The sequence below is a fragment of the Neovison vison genome, chromosome 5, assembly GCF_020171115.1.
Source record: "Neovison vison isolate M4711 chromosome 5, ASM_NN_V1, whole genome shotgun sequence".
Classification (NCBI taxonomy): Eukaryota; Metazoa; Chordata; class Mammalia; order Carnivora; family Mustelidae; genus Neogale; species Neogale vison.
Genome location: NC_058095.1, coordinates 58,266,770 through 58,291,456, shown reverse-complemented (window position 1 = coordinate 58,291,456; position 24,687 = coordinate 58,266,770). Strand labels below are relative to the sequence as shown.

Here is a 24,687-nt window from a genome sequence, read left to right as displayed (position 1 = left end):
GGGCTGCGCACGACCTCCCTGCTGTTGGACAGATGCCATCTAGTGATGAGATGTGATAAATCCTCTTCCCATGAGACAGGTGGCCAAGCCCACAAACCAGGGCTCGCAGGACACGGCCCTCTGCCTGCGCCAACAGGAGGAAGAGAGTCAGAGGGACCCCTGTGGCATCATCCTTCTCTCCTACCTGCCCATTTGGTGTCTGCAGGTGTATCTGGGGTTCCTCAGCTCAGCTGCAATCTAGGACCTGTGTTTCAGACGCCACATGGCCTTTTCCGTGACACTCCTGCACTCCGTGACATTCTTGCATCAATGTCCTCTGCCCGAGAAGCGACTGTCCCCCACTTCCAGAGGGCCCCCTTGGTGAGGGCAGGAATGAGAGTGCCACAGGGTATGCTTGCTAGCTTTTGAGGCCCCAGGACGGTGCTGAATGCCGTGCCCTGTGGGGTGGGTGCCGCCCGCCCCTGCTCCCCCCAGCACTTCGGCCCTGGAGCGGACTGCCGGCACCTCGAGTCTCTCGGTCCCAGAAACAGGATGTTGTCCTTGGCAGTTCCTGTGTCCGTAGGGCTGGGCAGGGAACGGGCTGTGCGGGCCGTGGGACTCCCCATTTCGGGTACTGACACTGAGTACCCTGATGAAAGCGAAAGGCGAGGATGAGGCAGACTCACCCAGACACCTGCCCAGATGCCCTTGGTCTTCAGTGGAGCACCAGCGCCCTCCGCAAGAGCCAAAAGGTGGGAGGAACCTGAGAGTCTGTGGGCTAGTGAACGCACGCACACAACGTGTCTGTCTGCAGCATGAGATGCTACTGAGCACTGGAAAGGGAGGGGATTCTGCCACCTGCTACGTCCTCACGGGCGAGCCTTGAGGACAATACCCTGAGTGAAATAAGCCAGTTGCAAAGAAACAATGCTGTATGACCCCACTCATGGGAGGGCCCAGGAGCGGCCACCTTCATAGGAACAGGAAGTAGAGAGGCAGGTGCCTGGGCGGGGATGGGCGTGGGGGTGGGGAGTAAGTGTTCCCTGGGGCAGAACTCCAGTGTCACAAGGTGAAGAGGGCTGGAGATGGGATGTGCAATCATGTGAGGGTAAAAATGATCACCGTGGTCAGTTTCCTCTCCTGCATATTTTACCCCAAGTTGAAAAAGACAAAAACAGAGAGCCAGCCTCCTTCTGCACACCTGCTCCCTGGGGAGGACCAAAGGTCCAGTTCTGTCCGTGGGAACCCATCCCCCTCTGGGCTTTCTCCTGCGGCTTCTCAGGCCACAGGTGCACATGCGGAGGCCACACGCTGGGAGGGGGGGCACCCAGGATCCCCCAGCGGATGTGAGAGAAGCCCGTCAGGGTGCCAGATGGCAGGGCTGAGAGGGGCGGGTAGCCTGCGGAGGCAGGAGGGGGCCCGCTGCTCAGCCTGACGCCGCACACCTCCTCCAGCCATGGTCGGGGCCAGACAGAAGCAGGTACTGACCCTCCTCCCCACCTGCCTCGCCCTGGCCTTCTCCCTCGTCGCAGTGGGCAGCAGCTACTGGTGCGAGGGGACTCGGAAGGTGGCAAAACCTCTGTGCCTGGACCAGCCGGGTGGGCCGCACTGCAGTCACTTCAGCGGGGGCCATGACAGCAATGGCAGGAGGGACACCGGGAGCCACGTTGTCCAGTACATTTGGGAGACGGGGGACGACAAGTTCATCCAGTGCAGGTTTCACGTGGGGCTCTGGCAGTCCTGCGAGGAGAACCTCGGCGGCACAGGTGAGCACGGCTGCGGGGGACGGGGCTGGGGACAGGTGCAGAAGCTCTGAGCCGGGCCGTCTGGCTTTGAGTCCCAGCGTGGCTGGACTGGATCCTTGGGCAACCTCTTCACCTCTCTGAGCTTGCTTTCTCAGCTGTCAAATGGGAATGACAGTGGTACTCATGACCAAGAGTTATTATAAAGATTAATTGACTACATGCACTGTCTTGCAACCGTGCCTGCAACACCCCAACCGTGTGTTGGTAAACACTCGCTTTTACCCTTCGCTACTGTCTCCCAATCCCTAGAGAACCCCAAATGGCTCGGTTCGTCTCCAAACTGCATCCTTGCACTCCGAAGGGGGGCTTGGAATGGCAGATTCTCTTAGAAAACTGACTTTTGTCATCATTGGTGGGAAGGGGACCCCCCCTCTGTGGGGCACCTACCAGAAGTGAGAATCCTTAACAAGTTAGACCTTTGTTTCTGGAAACCCTCGAAATAACCCTGCAGAGTAGATACTGTTTCCTCGGCTCACAAATGAGGAAACTGAGGCTTAGAGTTTCAGGTCACATGGCTGGTAAGCCCAACCCCTTTCTCACCCCCATGATGCAGCTCTGATCTTTTGAGTTTCTGTGGGTTTGGCAGAGGGGTGATGAGGGAAATGGGGGAGGGGGAGAGAAGAGAGAGAAGAGAGAGAGGAAGTTTTGGTGTTCGGAGCTCCTATATATCAGAAATTTCTTTCTTTCTTTCTTTCTTTCTTTTTTTTTTTTTTTAAACCTCCCAAGGAACTGAGGAAGGAGGACTTGGACTCCCCAGGGTCAGGCATCCTGCCCAGAAACCCAAGCCCATGCTTGGGGCTAGGATTCTCTTCCCTTCCTGCTAGGAAAGCATACTCCTCAAGGTGGAAAGGAGAGGCCCCCCTCCCCATTTGTCTCTTGATCTTGGGCTTAACGTGTTAAATTTCTTGACCAGCTTTTTACTTTCTCTGGAGTTTCTAATGGCCTTTTCCAACCCTTATAGCATTAGGTTTATTCTTGAGGTCCAAGTAAAAGGATCCAAGGAGGAACCCTCTGGTATGGTGCTTACTCCTCTCCAACCTGCCTTAGTGGAGGCCACAGAAGGGCAATGCCAAGTCTTCCCCTTCCTCGTATCCCAGTCAGTGTGTATGGCCTTTGCTTTAAGTGGGATGCACACCCTGCCACAGTGCCTCGAGCTAAGGCTGCCAGAAGCCCCTCTCTGTCCCATCCTCTGGGGAGTGCAGCTATCTTCCTACAAGCCTGCTCTCTCTACCCCACAAACAGGCACAGAAGGCTTAGGGTCTTGCATTATGGAGGGCACCAAAGCCAGTCTCAGATTTTCAGTTTGAAAAATATGGTCACCAATCCCATAGACAAGTTGCTTGCAGACTTCCACTCCCCTTCCAAATCGCCATCTAAGGAATGCCTACTTCAGTCCATAGCTATGTGTAAGCATCACACTGGCTATCAAATGTTTGCTGAGCAGGACAATCGCCCAGGAAGTTAATACACACCCAGGTGATTCTGATTCAGTAGGTCTTAGAGGGGGTCTAGGAATCTACAGTCCTTTTTGAAAAAATATGTTTAACCAAGGTAATATTTACACATAGATAAAAGATAAAATCATTATGAAATGCTTATAAGAAAAATCAACAGACCCCTGCTGCCTTCTGGCTTTTTTATAACCTAATCCCGCCCATCAGGGAAACCCCTTTTAGCTAAGTTGTTTCTTCTGGTATTTGTTTCCATGTTTCAAAAAATATGTGCTGTCTTCATGTTAGATCTTCTTTATTGACTTGCTGTGATAATAGATGAGGCTAAATCTCTTGTACCCCCACATCCCACATCTATTCTGCCCTCTTCCTGACATACCTATATTTCTGTTTTAGATAAATCAACAAACCAATCATTTATTTGGAGTATATAAATACTGTTCATCATGGAATCAAAGAGGTGCTATCATTGCATTAAATTTCCTGTGTAGCTTTTTGTTTTTCCTAGAATTCCCAATTGCCTTTTCTTTTCTCATCCTCATAGCATTGCTTTTTAGTCCCCTCGGCTCTCCTTTCCATCTGGTGTTATCTGTATTTCTAATAAGCTCCCCGGGTGATTAAGACACACAGCAAAGTCAGAGAAACATGACCCAGGGGACAGCAAAGCCCTCTGGAAAAAGGGCACTCAGAGCAGCACGGAATGAATTTGCTAAAAGCCATTTCCTTGTTAAGCACAGGAAGAATGTGCTAGGGGGATGGAGGGAGAGAAAGGCAAGTGAGCCAGAGTGCTGAGAACTGAGATGAAACTAAAACAAGGAAAAATAAGACAGTAGTTTTCACAAAGACTGACCTGTGATATGGGAATAGAAAGGACGAAAAAGTTCCTTATATCTCTGGGCATGGCAGTCTTCATAAAGGAAGTGGCCACTGCACCCAGACCTCCAAGCAGGACTGTGATTTTAATAGATGGAGATTCAGGCTGAGGTTATTCCAGGCAGACAGGACAGAATGAGCAAAGGTCTGAGGCAGGACACTTCCGGTATCTGCATTAGAACACAAGGCAGGGTGGCAGGGGAGGCCTCATCACGGAAGAATTTAACTCACGTGGCTCTACAGTGTCACCTAAGGCAGCTTCTCCTCCCCTACAACACAAGGTCACAGTCACTCCAGGACAAAGAACTGAGCAAGACCATGTTCCCTGGGGGAAAAAAACCTAACTGAAGAGAATTAGAAGCATCACTAACTGTAATGCGAGGGCATGTTGGGCCACAGTAGAACGTGAACCTGAGGGCAGGAATTAGAAGATTAGACATTAGGACCTGCTTCCCCAGTGACCAGCGAACTGGGAGAAAGGACCCTGCAAGGGCTGGGCTCGGGGGAAGGCTGGGCTTTGCAGGGACTGGAAGCCTCATCTCTTAAATGATGTCAAAGCATCGGGCTTCAGGCAGGAGTGGAAGCAGGTGCAAACTATCTACCGGCATACGGCACATGCCTGACATATTCACACAAACACTATGCAGAGAGATGATATAAATTGTTTCTGAGCTTTCCGCTAAAAAGTTATTACCATGTTGGGAGAGAGGGGCCTTCTCAACCTAAAACAGGGGCCAATGGCTACGTGAGGGTCTTTCAGTCTTCTTCCTCGAGAGAAATCTCAGTGGCTCTTCTGCCAACCCGCTGAGTGTTTACTATGCACACACATACACTGCCTTCTCATGGATCACACACCTGAAAGGCTTTAAAATATTTAAATATATTTAAATTAAATTTAATTTTATAAATTTTAATATAAGTTATGGGTTTATTTGAATAGATTTAAAAGATTTAAATTTAATTTAGTTTTAAATAGATTTAAATTAAAATATATTTGATGTTCTCAGTGATTCATGCACAAAGCCAAGTAGAAATAAAGAGTCATTATTGACCCTTTTCGGGTTTATGCACATCTTATATACTTGATGTCATGCCAAAAAAAGACTTTAACAAGCACCTCCTTGGGTTTTCTCAAAGAGGATGACCCCCGCCCCGCCCCGAGATGTGTTTTGAGATGTTTTTTGTGAAATTAAATAAAAAGAGTTTTGATTTTCAAAACAAATTGAAAAATGTTGCATATTATACTCTCTTCTTGAAAATTCACAATGCACGTTAACATGTTAAAATTTCTAAGAGGTACCACAACGAAGAAGACTGTTCACTGTTTATTACATATCCCAAGGCTTCCCGAAGTTAGTCGACCACAGACCACAGGAAAAAGAGTCTGTTTGGAGGAACGTTCCTTGTGAAAGTCTTACCTAAAACAACAGATGCCTTTTACAGGTGGGAAAACCAACTTCTCGAGGCAGAAGTGCCCCCCTTTGAAGACTGAGCAGTTAGATACTAGTAAAGCAAGACACAGAGGTCAGACTTCTTAACCCAAACTCCCTATTTCCCCCCTCCCTGACCCAAAACCCAAAACTTAACTAAAGGACAATTGTCTTATAATTGCGACTGAATGCATTGGTGTCCATCAATCCAAAAAACCTCTGCTCACATTTTAATATGTTTCCTATTAGGAAACATATTAAATTAAATTAAATTTTATAAATTTTATAAAATTATAAATTTTATATTATATAAATTATATATTATATCATGTTTCCTATTAGGAAACATATTAAATTTAATTTAATTTTATAAATTTTATAAAATTATAAATTTTATATTATATAAATTATATATTATATCATGTTTCTTATTAGGAAACATATTAAATTTAATTTAATTTTATAAATTTTATAAAATTATAAATTTTATATTATATAAATTATATATTATATCATGTTTCCTATTAGGAAACATATTAAAATGTGAGCAGAGGTTTTTTGGATTGATGGACACCAATGCATTCATACAACTTTATTATATTAGGTAAACCTCATTAGGTAAACCGGGTAAACCACAGTCTTTAAATATGGTCATTACTTTATAAGAACCAAGAAGAGAGGGCGCCTGGGTGGCTCAGTGGGTTAAGCCGCTGCCTTCGGCTCAGGTCATGATCTCAGGGTCCTGGGATCGAGTCCCGCATCGGGCTGTCTGCTCAGCAGGGAGCCTGCTTCCTCCTCTCTCTCTCTCTGCCTGCCTCTCTGCCTACTTGTAATCTCTCTCTGTCAAATAAATAAATAAAATCTTTAAAAAAAAAAAAAAGAACCAAGAAGAGGACGTCTTCTCCAGAACACCTTTTTTTTTCCCTCCCTCAAGAGAAACTTGATCACCTTCACATGTTAGAAGATGACCTCAGATCTAAAAGTTTAGAATTAAGTTTTTATTGAATAATAACTAAAGTCATAGCAAACCTACAAAAGAACGAAAGGAAAGATATTCATCCCAGGTCGAAAACCAGTCCCCACAGGAGGTGGTAACAGAAGCCAACGGAGCAAGGGCAGCAAGGAATGGTAATGACCTTGAATCTCACCCCCAGCTAAAGGAGGCAGTCCCTGGCTCTGCTCAGTGTTATGGCCTTGTGGACTTAAGTGCTCGGTATTGTCAGATCCTTTGATTTTTCACGGGAAGTAAGATATTTAGATTTCCACGTGAGAACTCCCAATTTTATTTATTTATTTTTTAAAGATTTTATTTATTTATTTGACAGAGAGAGATCACAAGTAGGCAGAAGGGCAGGCAGAGAGAGAGGAGGAAGCAGGCTCCCTGCTGAGCAGACAGCCCGATGCGGGACTCGATCCCAGGACCCTGAGATCATGACCTGAGCTGAAGGCAGCGGCTTAACCCACTGAGCCACCCAGGCGCCCCAGAACTCCCAATTTTAAAAATATCTTGAAGGGGCACTTGGGTGGTTCAGTCGGCTGAACCCCGGACTCTTGGTTTCAGCTCAGGTCATGATCTTGTAGTCATGGGATGGAGGCCCCCATGGGGTTCCATGCTCAGCAGGGAGTCTGCTTCAGCTATCTCCCTCTGCCCCTCCCCACTGCTCAATCTCTCCTTTCTCTCTCACACAAATAAAGAATCTTAAAAAAAAAAAAATTATCTTGAAAACATTGCTTTGGCCCGGGAAAGCACGTCTGCAGCAGAATATGGCCTGGGGCCCCCAGTTAAAGCTCACTTCACACAAACATCTGCTCTTAAGTCTAATTTATCACAAGTGCCTGGGAGATTCGGGGGACATGAAAGAAAAGGATTATAGCTAGAGGTGAATGGGAAGGCACCCAAATGGCTCAGACTGCTCGGGAGATCTGCCAGTAAGCACTGCAGCCTGGAGAGGGTGCCCTTGATCCAGAAAAGCCCAGGAAAGCGGCCTCAGGGCAGGACAACTACCCCCAGCGCTGCAGCACCGCCGTGAGGCCTCCTGGATGTTTTCCTTCTAAATCAGCTTCCTCTCTGTCCCCGCAAAAGCTGACCTCCAGGGGAGCTCTTGCCTGGAGTGTGATTTGCGGACACCCCTGGCTCAAGCCACCTCTTCCGATTCCCACTCCTGTCACCCTAGTGCCTTTCAAGGTGGGGGCAGTGCCTCTGATTCCAGGGTCTGAAATGAAAACTTGTGGTCGGTCGGCACTTACATTGTGCTCTTTTCCTTAGGCGAGGCAATGAGTCAACAAAATATGCTGGGTTCCAGATCTTCACTGTTCTGCTAAACCCCACAAAAGGTCAAGGGTGGAAGGGCTCAGGCACCCCGTGGGGGGCAGGAGTGGAGGACGAGCAGACAGGGATGTGAGAACCCAGCGCTGGGGACCTGGCCGCTGTGTCCCAAGCTGGCTCGTTGCCCCACTTGGCTGGAGAAGCCCTCGCCGCCCAGCTATGTAACACCCGCCTCTCTGGCTTTTGTGGGATTTATGAAGATTTTTCCTTTTAATCCTGCTGGCCTCATTCAAAAGGAACACCATTTCTGGGGATTCAGATTAATCAAGGGGTCACTGTGACCTGACTCCTTTCCCTGGCTGACCTCAGCCTTCAGAGCTACGGTGAATTCCCCTAATCTTCTTGGCTGGCCCTCACCTTCTCTTTGCCCCACCCCTGGCTCTGTACCTGGTCCCCTCTTTATTCCTGTGACAAAGGGCAGGCCTATTGGGAAGGCCACATAGATGATTAGTGCTCCGTGCATTACGTAGAAAAACAGCAGGTGGGGAAAAAAAAAAAGAAAGAAAGAAAGAAAGCAGGTGATGATACAGAAAAATACGAGCGTCTGGTGTGAGAACCCAGTTCCTGATTCTGACTCTACCAACCTGTCTGAGTCTGGTCTCCAGATCTGTCAAAGGCAATGTGTACTCACCCTGATGGATAACGAAACACTCCCCAAAAAAGAAAAGTGTCAGGCATTTCACAGAATCCTTGCACAATATTTTCATTGGAGCACCCATTTCACAGATGAAGACAGTGAAGTTTTGATACGATGTTTCTCTGAAAGCAGCACATGGTGTAGAGACATCCCCCCGAAGCTGGGGGGAGGGGGGGCTCTTTGGAAGAACCGGGGGGATGCGAACAAATTTTTGCAGCTCTGACCGAAATATCACAGCCGCTGCCCCCACAGCAGAGAATCTGCAAGAAAAACAGACTCCTTACCTCAGTGCAAAGTTGACTTAATTAAAAACTGGCTGAATTAAAACTGGCCTAATTAAAAAGTGGCTGAAGAGGTCACAGTGGCTTTAGATTGGCTGGTGGGTCCCCGAGGCTGTTGAATGGTTCTGTGACAGGTGAAGTCCTTCTGCACGTCTGTTCATCAGGAAGTATCCCAGCAGGGCAGCTTAACCAAATAAAGGCCTCTAGCATAAACCCAGGCTTCATTCCTCTTCCTCCGATAGATAGCCCCGTAGAGGAGCCCTGCAGATGTGCAAAGCAATGAGGCCCCAGGGAACTTGGAGTTTCATGAGGAAAAGTAAGGATTATCATCTTTTGGACCGGTGCCGTCAAGGGTGTGAACTGCTCCTGCATCCGGTCCTTCCCGAGTGAGCCTGACCCCGTGGAAGGTGTAGCCAAGGGAAGGTCTCTGTGTTGGGAGGATAGGGAGAGGAGGCTAGCCATAGAAGAGAGACTTTGACTCAGTGATGGAGGAATAGGGAGCCGCTATAGGTTCTTGAATAAGGGAGTTGTCAAGTTTTTTCCGGCGAGATAAACACAACACCAGGCAAAGTGGGTGCAAGGCAAGATTTATTAAAAACGCTCTCTGGCGAAGTTTCAGGCTCAGGAGAAGAGGAGCCAGGAAATTTGCCCCGGGAGGAAGTGGGCACCCTCGGGCGAGGATCCGCGACTCTGGAAAGCAGAGTGGCAGAAGTTGCGCCCAAGGCAGGGAGGAGGGGGCTTTTAAGGGGTCTCGAGGGGAGCTCAGGGGTCTTTTGGCAAGTTTCCCTTATTCGGATATCTCGCCTGCTCGTCAGGGTCCCATTGGTCCACAGGAGCCGGAGGCAGGAGGGTCTCAGATTCCTGCTTGGGCCTCTGTTCTCCTGTCCGAGCTCAGGTCTTGTGGCGGGAACTTTCGCCATCTTAAATAGCCCTTTCTGCCAGCCCAATAGGAGTTACCTGGTATTTTCTCTCCAACAAAAGAGAAATAATTTCCAAAGTCAAAAGATGCTCCCCTGAGCTTATTTCTGTCCCTGAACACTTCCAGCAAAGGTAGGTGATGTGACCCTTGTAAGGACCTATTTAGAAACTGTCCCTGCTCCCCTTCCCCCAGGGGATTTACAGGTAACAAAGCCCAAATACAAAGGTGGGTCAGGCCAGGTGGAGACATCAATCAGTGGGGGGGATGCATACTGTCTCCCTGGTTACCAAGGAGTATGGGCCCCGCCCTTTGGGAGTCTTTTGGGCTCCAATCCCAATCAAGGTGTAATAGGCTGGTTCAAATGTCTACTAGGGTCAATTGTAACTCGATTGGTCACCTAGCATCACTGTGGAGTTTCCTGTGTGTTACAATCTCATTGGTCACCTGTGCATGGCCAGGCCTGACCGCATGGCCTTTGCCCTTGAAAGCTAGTCTGTGAAACCAGAAGGGTCGCCCTCTCTTGGAAGAGGTGTGGCCCCGAACATTCGGTTAGATTCTTGACGCTTGGTGCGAAATAAAGCTTAGCTTAACCTTCGCTTTGTATCAGTCTCGCTCCTTTAATCACGGACCCATTATTGGGGCATAACAACCCTGACCCTCAGAGTACTTAGGGTCTATTATAATTCATCATGATGTGTGCTAGTCACTTGCGAAAAGGGCCCAGCAGAACTCATTTTATTGCAGTGGAATTGCAGTGAGTAGGAACTGAGAGCAACTTTCCCGTCTATGATATCATCAAATCCTCAAAGCGAGGCTACTGCAGGGACTACCAAACCTGTTTTAGGGATGAGAAAGCCATTCTTTGAAGAGTTAATGATTGGTGCCTCATGTTGTCCCGTTTTAGTTTCTAACAGCCCAGACAGGGAGCAGCTCTGGGTCTTAGGTCTCTCCACATCCCCCTGCATGTTCCCTGCTGTCCACGGGAATGCATTAAATCCATGCTGTAGTGGGACAGCCCTGGGCTGGGTCCCTGCAGACTGAGCCCTAATGCTCAAACTGCCTCTGCGTAAGCTGCCCTGTACCTGTCACTTACCCTCTGGGGTCCTTGAGCCACTCCAACTCTGTGGGGAAGAAGCAGGTGATTGTGCAGACATCTGGACACCTGCCATGGCTGGCAAAGCCCATCCTTCCAGAACATGAAGTAAGCCTGGGGGGTGGGGGCGGGATTCTCTCTGGTCTCTGGTGCTCACACTGTCTTTCCACACTCCAGAAAGTACAATGGAATGCAAATAGCGAGGTCACTAAGTAACAGATACAAATCTGTTCTAGTTCTTTTCAAGAATTATTTATTTGAGGGACGCCTGGGTGGCGCAGTTGGTTAAACGACTGCCTCCGGCTCAGGGCGTGATCCTGGAGTCCCGGGATCGAGTCCCACATCAGGCTCCCAGCTCCATGGGGAGTCTGCTTCTCCCTCTGACCTTCTCCTCGCTCATGCTCTCTCTCACTGTCTCCCTCTCTCAAATAAATAAAATAAAATCTTATTAAAAAAAAAAAAGAATTATTTATTTGAGAGAGAGAGCGAGCGCACAAGCATGGGGGAGGGGCAAAAGGAAAGGAAGAAAGAGAATCCCAAGCAGGCTCGACGCTCAGCCCAGAACCCAACACGGGGCTTGGTCTCAAGACCCTGAGATCGTGACCTGTGCTGAAATCGAGAGTTGGATGCATAACCGAACTGAGCCACCCAGGTGCCCTGCTTTAACTCATTTCTAGATATCATTACCAATGTTGTTACCTTCCCTCTAACTGGAAACAAACTATCTGAGACTCTTACGTAGGGGATGCTGTTGGGGAAGTTGAGAATCCTGGGTCTAAGGCTGGTAGTATCAGTCCAGAGGGGCTGGATTGTGCCGCAGTAACGAACAACCCCCAAGTCCCCAGTGGTTGAAGTCAAATTCGCTTCTAGTTCATTCTGTGTGGATTTTTCAAGTGGGCAAGGGGTGAGTCTTCCCCACAACCATTCAGGGACCTAGGCTGATGGAGACTCCCATCCGTCAGGGGAATGTGAACCAGTGGGCAGTCCATTGGCTCTTACAGCTTCTAAGCAGAAGTAACCCATCCCATGACAGCTGGCAATGCACGGGCCAAAGAAAGTCATATGGCCAAGCCCGGACTCACCGGGATGGGATGGGCGGGGATGAGATCAGATCATGCTCCCATGGGGTGGGTGGGGAGGCAGCACACCAACAATAAAACAATATGCCATATTCCCCCCAATCCTCATTCAGAATGACCCGGCATTGACTGAAGGTGCGAGAAACTCGGTCAGTCGCTAATTGTCTTGGCTACTCCTACTTAGGACTAAATTCTCTTTGTGTTCTAGGTGAAAAGTGTAGGAGTTTCCAGAGTATAATACCAGCTGACGAACAAGGTAAATACCTTACTCGTGTTCTGTCCACCAGCACAACTGGGATAACTTTTACTGTTTTTGTGGGGACAGGAGAAAAGGTGAGAGAGTGATTTATGATTTTTCCCACAGAGTCAAATCCAACAGCTAGAACAGCAGCCTCTCTCTGCGTGCCCTATAGTCAATGGTGCTGGAAAATGTCCAACCTCCAATCTTGCCCACAGGGAGGAACGGGAAGCCCTACGGGTAGTGTTTGCTGTTTCCCACAGTAGGAACACTCCTATTGTGTTTCACTGCAAACCACCAATGCGTGGTAGACACGGGGCTGGGAAGAGACGAGCTCTGATCACCGCTGTCTCGAGCACTTTGTCTCTGTAACACTCATCACATTCACAAGGACTTTCTCAGTATCTGTTTCCCCAGCTGGAATAAAGATTTTGTGAAGGCACGAATCACACCCGTTTCATCCCTTCCTGGGTCCCCAGCACCTAGTGGGCTCTTCTGGGGGACTTCCAGGAACATGAGCTTGCCACCCTGTCCCCTCCTGCAATCCACTGGCCTCCACCTCTAACATGGTTCCTTGGAGCCGCAGGTGGGGTCCCCTCCAGAGGACAGCCAATTGGCTCACATCGAAACAAAGAAGGTTTGAGGATCTCTAACCAGAGTTCTTACTCTCTGATGTCTCTACTTTCTTGTTTAAGTGTGTGTATCTTCTTTAAAAAGACAAAGGTAACGTCTTCTGGTGAAATCAAACAACACCTTAGCTTTTGAGCTGGGGAATAAAGACCCCCAGCATCTCTTGGGTCTTCTCATCAGACCCTTACTCGATTTTTCTTCCCTCCCAGCAGAGGACAATATTTACACAATCCTCCCTCAACTCCAAGGACTCCTCTATCACTGCCAACTTTCCAGATTCAACAGACATGGCTGTGGATTTGGTTCCCCCCACCTTGGCATCTGTTTTTTATTTTTTATTTCAGAAGTGAACTAAACCAAAGGGCTGCACATGGTGGTACTTCTGAATTTTCAGCACTCAGCATCTCTGTCGTCCTCACGTTTTTGCAGGTGTTCTGTGGTTGTCCATCGGGGCCGAGATCCTGAATATCCTTCTGTTGTTGACAAGTGCCATCCTCTTGGGGTCCAGAGTGAGTTCTCATAGCTCTGTGTTCCACTGGCTCAAGGTGGACGCATCTGTGGCCATTCTCATGGTGCTGGCAGGTACTGGCCCGCAGCAGTAGTCAGACAGGCTGACTCCCCACAGCCTGCCCCAGTGGGAGGGACAGAGGACAGAGGGAGGGACAGAGCTTCAGCCAAAGTGCAGGGCAGTTTTCTGTTGATGGGCAGTTCAGCAGAACAGCGGGCTGGTCTGCCAGAGAAGTCACTGAGTTAACCCCATTGCGGGGAAAGCAATGATGCTTTGGGTGGCTGATGAAAAGAAAAGGGGTAGGCATAGGGGATAGAGAATAAGATGTCTTAACTGCGTCTTTATCACAACTTTGGGAAGAAGATATATTGGCTCTGAGAACAGAAATTGCCTAATTTAGTTGGGTGGTTATGCATGAAATCCTGACTGGGTTCAGATCTCTGCAACCTAGAGGCTGTGTGACCCCAGGCGAGTCACTCAATCTCTCTGAGCCAGCTCTCTCAAAAGACTATGGTGATGACTGGGTAAGAATGTGCCTAGTATGTAGTAAGAATGCAAGAAATGGTCACTTGCTAAAAATCATCATCCAAGTTTGGTGTACCTATAAGAATGAAAAACTCCCTTTTGAGGGGGTGGGGGTCCTCTCTGTCCTCCACGCAACTTTTAGAGCAACTTCATTTGGTCTCCTGAGTTGGCCTTTCCATCAAGAAAGAACCCCGAACAAATGACTTCCTTCCCTTCTCTGTCCTGATAAGCTTTGTTAATAGTGTATCAGTCCAGTGGGGAACTCGCTTCTGTGCTTGGTAAGTGTCAGGTGTCTTTCTCAAGCCTTATCATCAGTGAATAGGATGATAAAATCCAGTTTCTGGATCTTCATAGCAAAGAGGCAGGCCATGGACTCTTGAAGACTCTTCCTCAGGTCCTGAAATTCCCAAGAGACCCCAAAATCATGATAAGAGTCTTCTTTCTGGGTGTCTGTTTCACTTTGTCTGTAAGCATAATGTCAGATAGAATGTTTAAGGATTCACATGGCAAGGACTTTAGCCAGCCCTATTAACATAAATAATCACCCCCACCAATTAAATCTATTTCTGTTTGGGCCCCTGAAGATGACCTCTAACTGGCCACCATTTGCCATACAGTTATTAAATTGTAACACCATATGTGGAATTAGAGTCCCTGCAGAAGAAATACAAAACAACAAAACACTAGGGTTTAAAAGCAAAATTGAAGAAAGCGTTCTTGAACAGAACTCGGGCTCACAGACTCTCTTTATGCAGGGCTCCTCGGTATGGTGGCCCACATGATGTACACAACCATTTTCCAAATCACAGTGAACCTTGGACCGGAGGATTGGAAGCCTCAGACGTGGGACTATGGCTGGTCCTACTGGTGAGTTCTGGCCATGGTGCTCAGGTCCTGATGGGCTGGTGAGGATGCACACAGGTAAATTTGTGGGACTACCAACCATGGCTATCGTTCCGCCATCTGACTTTGGATGACTTTCTTAACCATCCTGTAGCCCTGCTGTCTCCCCTGTGAAGGGGTGATACCTGTCTTATGTGTTCATAGGCATTTAAAGAGATTAGGTTTGTGAAAACTTTGACCCAGAGTCAAGGCCTTAAGGCAACAGAGACACTGATGTTATTGCTTTCTTAAACACGGCTTAGGGGAAAAGTCCTGAGTAATAATGCCTAGTAAATACTTCAGCGATGGGAGATCTGGCCCCAGTTTCTAATGGACAGAGAAAGCCAGGACATAAAAGTTCTGTCTCTTAATGGGAAGACTCAGCCATGCCATTGAAGATCACAGGGGTCCTTTTTATATGGGTTTCCAAAGCACAGCTGTGGCTTTATACACACACACACACACAGCACACACACACACACACATGTACATCTTCATCCTGTATAACAATCTCTTATGTTACTTTTCTCTTTGTAAAACAAATAACACATTCTTGGTTCATTCCCTCATCCTGCCATTCTAGGGTTTGGTGAACATGCCTGTGACACTGTTACCCGTATGATGTATTAGATTTTGTACTTGTCTTAGTTTGTGTTCCAGCCTGAAGAAGCTATTATTTTATTTTTTTTACAAACATTTCTTTATAGCATCATACCATTCCCTCCACTGTGTTGTCATTGTGTCTGAGGTGATGTCATTGGTGCTGCACACAGTGGGGAACCTAGCTGCACTAGAGCTCAGATCAATGTCAGGTTGGCCCACAACTATGGCCAATTTATGCTATGGGCTGAAGTAGATCTCAAACATCAAAGGAATCTGTAGGATAGTCTGTTTGTTTCCAATATCATTTTGCTTCATTTCCAGTTACTTGTAATATCTTAACTCTTAATCAAAGAAATAGAGGCAAATAGTTTTTAAAAATCAAAAAGTATTACACGGGGGCACCTGGATGGCTCAACTGGTAGAGCATGCAACTCTTGATCTCAGGGTTGTGAATTTGAGTCCCACCTTAGGTGCAGAGATTGCTTAAAAATAAAACCTTAAAAAAATTCAAATAGCATAAACCTAGCAGTCTCTCTGTTCTGTCTCTCCCACTCTTCCAGCCCCATCAGAACCCCCCATCTTTCTCTTTACTTGGGATGGCTGTTCTGAGGCATGCCATATGACATGCCTTTGCTACTCCTTTGTCCTGGAGAGCTGTTTCCCAGGCCCCATATCATTATCTTACTTAGTTTGCATTCACATTTTATGGGAGCACATCCCCTAGTAGCTCTTTATGAAAGGGTTCAATGATGGAGAAATTATTTTATTTCTTGCGTATTTGGAAAGGTACTTATTAGATGCTCCAGATGCGTTTGAGAGTTTGGCAGAGTTTAGAACTCTTTGTTGAAAATCATTTTCCCTGAAAAATGTGAAGATGTGGTTCCATTTCCTTCTAGAATTTATTGCTTCTGGGAAGAGTTCCATACTATTTTGATTCATGTTCTGTTACAGATAAGCTGGTGTTTTCTACTTTTTATTACTGGTGTTCAGCAATGTTAGGATAATGTACCTTGGTGGAGAAATCTCCTATCATTCACTCATTCATTCTTCTTTCCTGTGCTTGATGGGTCAGAACTTCAAACTGAATATTCATGTCCTAGGATTCTGGGGAATTTTCTGGTATTATTCCATTGATTCTTTCCATTCCTTAGCATTCTGTTCTCTTTTTAGAAACCTTTTGTTAGTTAGATATCAAAACTCAGATTAATTGTCTAGATGTCATTGTATCCCTCATATTTTCTAGCTCCTTCTTTTTGTAATCCTTCCTGAAAATTTTCCTCTCTTTGTCATCCAACCTTCCTATTGAATTCTTATTTTGGATCTTACTTGAATGTCTAAAAGGTCTTTCTTCTTTTCTGGTTGTTCTTTTTTCCTATATCTTGGTCTTGCCTTGTTCATGCAGTGTCTTCTCGTATCTCTCTATAGTGATCAAAGGGTTTTCTGCTGGTTGCTATTTTCTTCTGTTCCTTGCGCTATCTCTTTTCTTTAGATTCTCCCCACCCCATTTTTTTTTTCTGTTTACTGTTGGGCCTTTCCCCTAGATGTTGGTATTCTTGATGTCAAGTCATATTTAAGGATGATTGAAAACTCTGGAGTGGGTTTGGAACTCAGTTATGGGTAGGTTTCTTTGTAGGTCATTGGATAAGGAGACTCTATTCTACCTGGGAATTTCACCCCATGAAATCACACAAATGCCAGTTGGCAGAGGTTCTTTCTCAGCAAACATTCTGCTGAGTTCTATAGAAGGTGAGAAGTATAGACCATCATCTCAGAATGCAACAGGCTTCTGGGGGGTAGGGAAAGAAAGTAACAACACTAATGACCTGTCTTGGGTTAGAGGCGACTACTACCACAACAAAAAGCAACACTGTATGTTGGCAGATACAGTACTTCCCAGTATTTCCCAGCATTAGTTCATTAATATCCTCACAACTATCCTACCTGTGGGGTTATTATTAGTCAAGTTTTGCAGATGAGAACCTGATACACAGAGATGAAGCCCCCAGCTCAAGGACACACAGCTCATAAGAGATAGGTGCAAATCCGCAGTGCGAGCTTCGCACAATGACTCCAGAGCTGTTCTCTTAACCACTGGGCTACAATAACACTATTGGTTGGTTTCTGAAACTTGTGATCCAAAGTCCAGGTCCAAATTGAGTGGGACGAGGAGCTGGTTTTTCACCAGACTGACCCCCAGCAGGAAGCTCTGGTATCATAGCCCTATATTCCTTCTTAACTGTGGCTTTTGTTGACAGCCTCGCGTGGGGTTCCTTTGCCCTCTGCATGGCTGTGTCGGTCATGGCCATGAACAGATACACAGCAGCCCGCCTGGAGTTCATAGAGAAGCAGAGGGTACAGAAGGGCAGTCAGCATTCTCAACACAACTTCCCGGAACCCAAGGCTTCGGAAAGTGTTCAGGAAACAGAAGCTACTCCCAGCCCTGCTGGGCGTGCCCTCGTGAGTGAATCTGAGCACCTGCTGCCCAGTGCCCCAGGCAAAGTGTCCATGTGCTAGGCAGTGCTTGTGGCTACCAGATCCACACAGGCAGGCAAACCAGGCACTGGGGTCCACAGTAAACATCTCAGGGGTGGACTACAGAAGGCTGTGGTCCAGGTAAACCTTCTACCCACCATCTTACCCTTTATTAAACAACTTTGGCTTCAGGTACTGATTCTTGGTAAAATGCCAGCGTCTTCAAGTAAGATTGCACTTACGGAAGGTATCATCCATTGACACTGTAGTATAAATCAGCACCTCAAGCTTTTCTGACAGTGTGTGTTTAATAAGGGTAACCAATAAAGAGGGAACATGTGAGCCCTAAGGGTAAAAGAATCTGAAGAAAGGGGAAAGCAAGGTTCTAACTACAAAGGGTATGAAAAGTGTTACCCACAAGTTTGTTGACAGAGGAGTCCAGAAAATGTTTCCCTTAAGGAACACACACAAATTGATAGTATGTGTGACTATCCCATACTTTCTCTTTTATTTTAATGAAGAAGGCACAAATTTAAATGTAAATAATTCGTTTTGTATTACTTTAGATATGTATTTTCTTTGCAATTTCCTAATTTCCACCTAGAGTAGAATCCATTTGGAAGGATAACCAAATGATACAACAAAATGAGAACAGTTGAATGAAATGACATCTTATTGCAATGAAGTAGAACAAATGTTGGAATTGTTATGCTTAAATTACCAGGCACTTTTGTTTCTAAAAATAAACATTGCTAAACGTGCAAGTTTTGTTTGAAGCAGTGGGGTTCTGCATGTTTCCTGATGTGTTCAGTTATAAAATTATATAAATTTATCTTGTATTTTTAAGCTAACATATTACTGAGGCCACAGGCTTTTAGACTCATAATTTGGGTTTTTGAAAAAAAATAATAAACTGCCAAATTATAACAAACCTAAATATGTCTTAACTTAGATTCATTTTTTAAAAAGTATTGTGTTTTTAGGAAACACGTCATTTCTGGGGGGGAGGGAGGACACAAACCCCCTGAATGTTTCAAATAAAATCACTGAATCTGATTATGTTAAATGGTATTTTTTTAAAGATTTTATTTATTTATTTGACAGACAGGGATCACAATTAGGCAGAAACACAGGCAGAGAGGAGGAAGCAGGCCCTCTGCCGAGCAGAGAGCCCGATGCGGGGCTCGATCCCAGGACCCCGAGATCATGACCCGAGCTGAAGGCAGAGGATTAACCCACTGAGCCACCCAGGCACCCCTGTTAAATGGTATTTGTACTGTCACAAATAAGGGGAAATCAGCTTACTTCTTCATGTTTGGGGCTCTAGTCAAGTAGCCATCTAACAAATGATGGTTCCATGGCATTTCGTGTTGTGTTGAACCAAGCACATTTGAAGAGGTTAACGGGAATTTTGCCAGAATAAGCCCAAATCAGAGAGGCGTGCTGGGGTCCACTGGGCCATTTCTTCACCTGGAGCAGAAGGGTCTGTACACTGTGGGTTCTGCCCTCCACAGTATGTAGGTTCTTTTCTATGGTTTGTCACCTCTTTGAATGTATATAGGTAGAGCCTATGTCCCTGTTACAATATCAAGTCAGAGTCTGATCCTAGAGAGAAGGAAACATGCCAGAAATGTTCAGAGACACTCCCTTCTCTTTTAAAAACCAAAGCAAAACCAAACATGTCTGTGCGGAATGTGGCTAAAGGTGCCAAGGAAGAAATGAGTTTTTCGGAGCTACGTGAGAGAAGCTGGTGTCATCTGATCATACAGGTGCCTCCTTGGAAGGGGAACACAGTGATCAGTTAGACACCAGGACAGGACACAAGGTCACTGGCTCTTGAGGTTCCAGCCCAAAAGGACTCCTTGCTACATTGCCTGAGCTCCCAAGGCACTTTTCTTCCTTTGAAATGTTTTAAATGTCACTTTTATTAAAGTGTAACATACATAACGCTAAGTATACACAAACCCTAAGTGTACAGCTTAGTGAATTTTCAGACAGTGAATGCAGCCATGTAACTGCCCCAGAGATCAAGAAACAGGACCACGGTGTCTCATTTTCATCTAGTTTTGCTCTAAGACAGACCCAGGTGGATTTTTTTTTTAAGATTTTATTTATTTATTTGACAAACAGAGATCACAGGGAGGCAGAGAGGCAAGCAGAGAGAGAGGAGGAAGCAGGCTCCCTGCTGAGCAGACAGCCCGATGTGGGGCTCGATCCCAGGACTCTGAGATCATGACCCGGGCTGAAGGCAGAGGCTTTAACCCACCAAGCCACCCAGGCGCCCCAGACCCAGGTGGATTTTAAGTCTTGAGTACTGAAATTATTTATACATCTATTCCCCTCTTAAGGATTGTAAATTACTTCTCTATGGCAAGGACTATTCTCTCTACCTTCCCTGACATTCAAAACAGTGGTCAGCAAGTAGAAAACCCTCAGACATATGTATGTGTGTATATATGTGTAGCTATAGGTTTTTAGCTATAAGTTTCTTTGAGAGAAAGAATATCGTATAAGTATATATAGAAAGATAGGTAGTTAGATCTCAAATAGACCTTTTTAGTGATATTTATATAGTTGGGGATTGAGAGCATGGATTCTGGAACCAGAGTACCTGACTAGAAACCTTAGTTCCTCACCTTGACCTTGGGTGAGTCCCCTGTTTCTCTGTGCCTCAGAGTCCTCATCTGTAAAATGAGAGAATAATCCTGCCTATTTCAAGAGAGGACTGAGTTCATTAGGATGCGTGACGTTCTTAGAATAATACCAGCACCTAGTAAACACAACAGGGGGATTAACTGCTCAGATCTGCTATGTGCAGAGCACGGTCAGGCCCTGTGGGTATTTAAGGAAGCAAGATAGAGTCTGAGCCCTTGCCAGTGAGTTGGGGAAACAACTGAAATCTCAGTGACCACATCCAGGAGAAAGCCAGGATCGAATGGGTGCCAACCCCCAACCCGTTTTTAGTCTGGACACCATCCATCCTTGGTTAAATATTCAGTGTCTTTTTATCAGGTGTCTACAATGTTCCAGGCACCACGCCATTCCTCCTACAAGTAAGGGCTCAAGCTTCATCCTTTGCTGGTATTAGCAAAATTCCTCTTTGGGGAGAGAACGAGTCTAGGTCTACTGCCTACTTATTGCACCAACACCAACAGACAAGGCAGTTTCAGAAGGTCAAGTGTTCTAATAAACCCATCAAGGTGCAAGCTGGTGCAACCACTCTGGAAAACAGCAAAATAGAGCTACCCTATGACCCAGCAATCACACTACTGGGCATTTACCCTAAAGATACAAACGTAGTGATCCGAAGGGGCACGTGCACCCGAATGTTTATAGCAGCAATGTCCACAATAGCCAAACTATGGAAAGAACCCAGATGTCCATCAACAGATGAATGGATAAATAAGATGTGGTATATATATACAATGGAATACTATGCAGCCATCAAAAGAAATGAAATCTTGCCATTTGTGATGATGTGGATGGAACAGGAGGGTATTATGCTGAGCAAAGTAAGTCAATCAGAGAAAGACAATTATCATATGATCTTCCTGATATGTGGAAGTGGAGATGCAATGTGGGGGGTTTAGGGGTAGGAAAAGAATAAATGAAACAAGATGGGATTGGGAGGGAGACAAACCATAAGTAACTCTTAATCTCACAAAACAAACTGAGGGTTGCAGGGGGGAGGGGGTTAAGGAGAAGGTGGGGTTATGGACGTTGGGGAGGGTATGTGCTATGGTGAGTGCTGTGAAGTGTGTAAACCTGGCGATTCACAGACCTGTACCCCTGGGGATAAAAATATATTATATGTTTATAAAAATTTTTTTTAATTATTAAAAAAATAAACCATCAAGGGAAGTAGCCCACCATTGCTCTCAACATTCTTCCCCAGCCAGGCTCGGGGGACTCAAAGGCAAAGTGTTCACATCTCCCTTTACAAGGTGGGTGGCAAAGAAGGGTGACAGCTGACTCCCGGTGCTTGGGCAAGAATAAACAGGTCTTTAGATAAAGAACCAAGAAGAGCAGAAGGCTCCGGTGAGCCTAAACTCACTGATGGGCTCGGAGTCTGTTTTACTGCTTGTTTTCATGGAATTGACAACTCGGCCTCATTGCTGCCATCGGACAAGCCCTCTTGGCGAATCACAGCTGGGTAGTCTGGCTGAGAGAGACTTCTCTGAAGACCAGATTAAGCTCAGTAGGCCTACCTAGGGAGATGCGTCCTGTTTGCTCATGTCTGTGTGGTTCACCGCTTAAATGCTGTGAGGTGTACACCTGTGTAAGAAGCAGTGGGCGTGTCATGGACAGACAAGCGTGGCTGAGAATTTTCCCCTGCCCTCAAGAAGCCATACCCTGGCCCTTTAAAAACAATTTAGTGTTGTTCCCCAAGAGGGAGGTTGGGGGGAGATTGGAAAACAGCCAAGGTTAAATGTTAGGGGACATGTCTGTCACTTGGTAGTTGACCAACTGTATCATTCACTTCTGTTAAGTCAGCTGGGCTGCATCAGAGAGACAGAATATCTAGGTGGGACATGAAATCCTCGGGACTTTTGTTTTTTAACTTGTCACACAAGGCAGAAGAGAGACATCTTTTGCACAGTGAAAACATGGAAGAAAAGAAGGCATCCATCCGAAAACAGGAGAATTTGGAGGTCAGGCGAAAGTATAAATAAGGATGTCAGATGGGATCCATCTGCTTCTCCCTTTCTCTCTCTGTTTGATTATTTTATTCTATTTCTCTTTTTTTTTCTTAAAGATTATTTATTTATTTGACAGAGACGGAGAGACAGTGAGAAAGGGAACACAAGCAGGGGGAATGGGAGAGGGAGAAGCTGGCCAAGTAGGGAGTCTGATGCGGGACTCGATCCCAGAACCTGGGGATCATGAGCTGAGCCAAAGGCAGATACTTAATGACTGAGCCTCCTAGATGCCCTATTTTCTCTTTTCAAGTAGAGGGAACCCGATGTGGGGGTAGATCCCAGGACCCCGAGATCATGACCTGAGCCGAAGGCAGATACTTCACTGACTGAGCCACCCAGATCCCCCGCAAAACCAAATTCTTAAATACAGATATCGAACTGGTGGTCACCAGAGGAGGATGCCTAAGAGGATAGGCAAAATAGATAAACTAGAGGCACAAACTTCCAGTTATAAAATAAATAAGTCACAGAGATGAAAAGCACAGCATAGGGAATATAGTTATTAATATTATAATAACATTATATAGTGACAGATGGTGACTACACTGATCAAGGTGAGCACAGAGTAATGTCTATAATCAGCAAATCAATATGTTGTACACCTGAAACTAACATAACATTACATGTTAATTACACTTAAGTTAAAAAAATGTTTTTAAAGATAAGTAGGCTCTCAACTTCTGTCTAACCTCATCCTACTCACCTGCTCCTGTCCCATGCTCTGGCCTCTCTGCTGCTCCTAGAGAATCCCAACCATGTTCTGCCTCAGGGCCTTTGCACTTGCCGGTCCCTTTGCCTAGAACTTCTGTCCCCCATATATCCTCATCCCTTCCTCAGGCATCCACTCTAGCATCATCTTTTCACCAACAATTTCTGATCATGCCCCATGAAGTGAGAGTGACTTATTTTCCGTTTGCCTCCTCTCTCCTCCTGGGATAGACCCTGTAATGGGCCACTCAGATTCCTCTTCACTGATGAAATTGTTACCCCAGCTGTCAGTGGTATGGTCAGCGGATAGCCAGTGCTCAGCCCCCTCAGGAACCACCCCGGTTAGAGAGACCTGCACTTGGACCGAAGGAGGCAAAGAAGGCACGAGTCCATTGCATTAAAACTCCATGACACTGACCCATGCTGATGGACCACTTTGCTTTCTGTTAAAGGAAAATGGTAGGGCTGAATTTTGGTGGAGTCTGCTTGATACCCTGGGATCAGCTGGAGGTGGGCAATCCCACTGAAGATCGGCTCTGACACACAGTGGAAGAGGAAGACCTTCCATGCACAGAACTTGGAGCAATACCTATTGTCCAGTTCCTTCAGGGGGAAAGATGGCCTGAGTTAGAGATCTGCACAGATGTATTGGTAGTTGGTTAATGGGTTGGCCAATGGGTTGGAGACTATGGAAAAAAATTGGAGGAAAAGGAAATTTGGGGAATGGATGTGTGGACTATCCTCTTGCAATGACACTGAGTATGAAGATGTTTGGTCCTGTAAGCATGTCCCCCAGAGACTAGTCATTGCACAGGGGCTATTGTTAATCAGGTGAGCAATGCCCAGTGCTGTTAGTGTTGGACTACCTCTCTTACCAGTGGGCCCTGTGCTTGTTCAAACACACCATGGCATCAGAGGCTGGAAAGAGAGCCATCAAGGTATTTCTTCCTGCTTTGGCAGTAGCTGCTAGTTTCCATGCCTATGGAACCTGCTGGACAGCCCCAACTCAAGTTCCAGCTCTTACTGGGCTGCAATACTGCTTTTTCTATCTCTTATCTGACGAGGTGCTAACAACTTCTCACTGTTGCTGGTCTCTGTGGTCCTTAGCAGCCCTAGTGTGTTTCCTTAACCCTCCCACAGCCCTGCAAGTGATCCTTCCATTAAAGTTTCTTGAACCATCCATGGGGATTTTGCTTCCTGCCTGGACACTAAGAGATTCTCTGGGCTTTGTTTTTCCCTTCTAGGACTCACCACCCTCTGACATGCTGCAGGATTACTTCCTTGTGGACCCACGGTCCACTTCTCAACACTAGGTGGCTAAACCACCCCATGAAGGCAGGTACAGTACAGTCTTTACTTCATTCAGCACTGCATTCCTCACACTTAGAACTCTGCCGGGCTCATGACAGCTGAGCAATAAGGAACGGTTGAAAAAGAAATGAAGGAATCAATGAATGACATTTACGGACAACTTGGATCATCTTCTGGAAACATTAAGGTGAAATCTGACACTATGATTCTGTTTGCTAGTCTTTGGGTGGAATGCTG

General features: G+C 46.3%; 1 protein-coding gene across 1 annotated transcript; it reads left to right on the top strand.

The window, feature by feature from the left end:
- Window positions 1–1,435: 1,435 nt before the first annotated feature.
- GSG1L2 (GSG1 like 2) lies at window positions 1,436–17,773 on the top strand. The gene is made up of 5 exons (XM_044250614.1): window positions 1,436–1,745; window positions 12,082–12,129; window positions 13,171–13,323; window positions 14,530–14,641; window positions 17,515–17,773. Exons 1-5 carry the CDS (start codon window positions 1,436–1,438, stop codon window positions 17,771–17,773), a joined length of 882 nt encoding a protein of 293 aa, XP_044106549.1.
- Window positions 17,774–24,687: the final 6,914 nt, after the last annotated feature.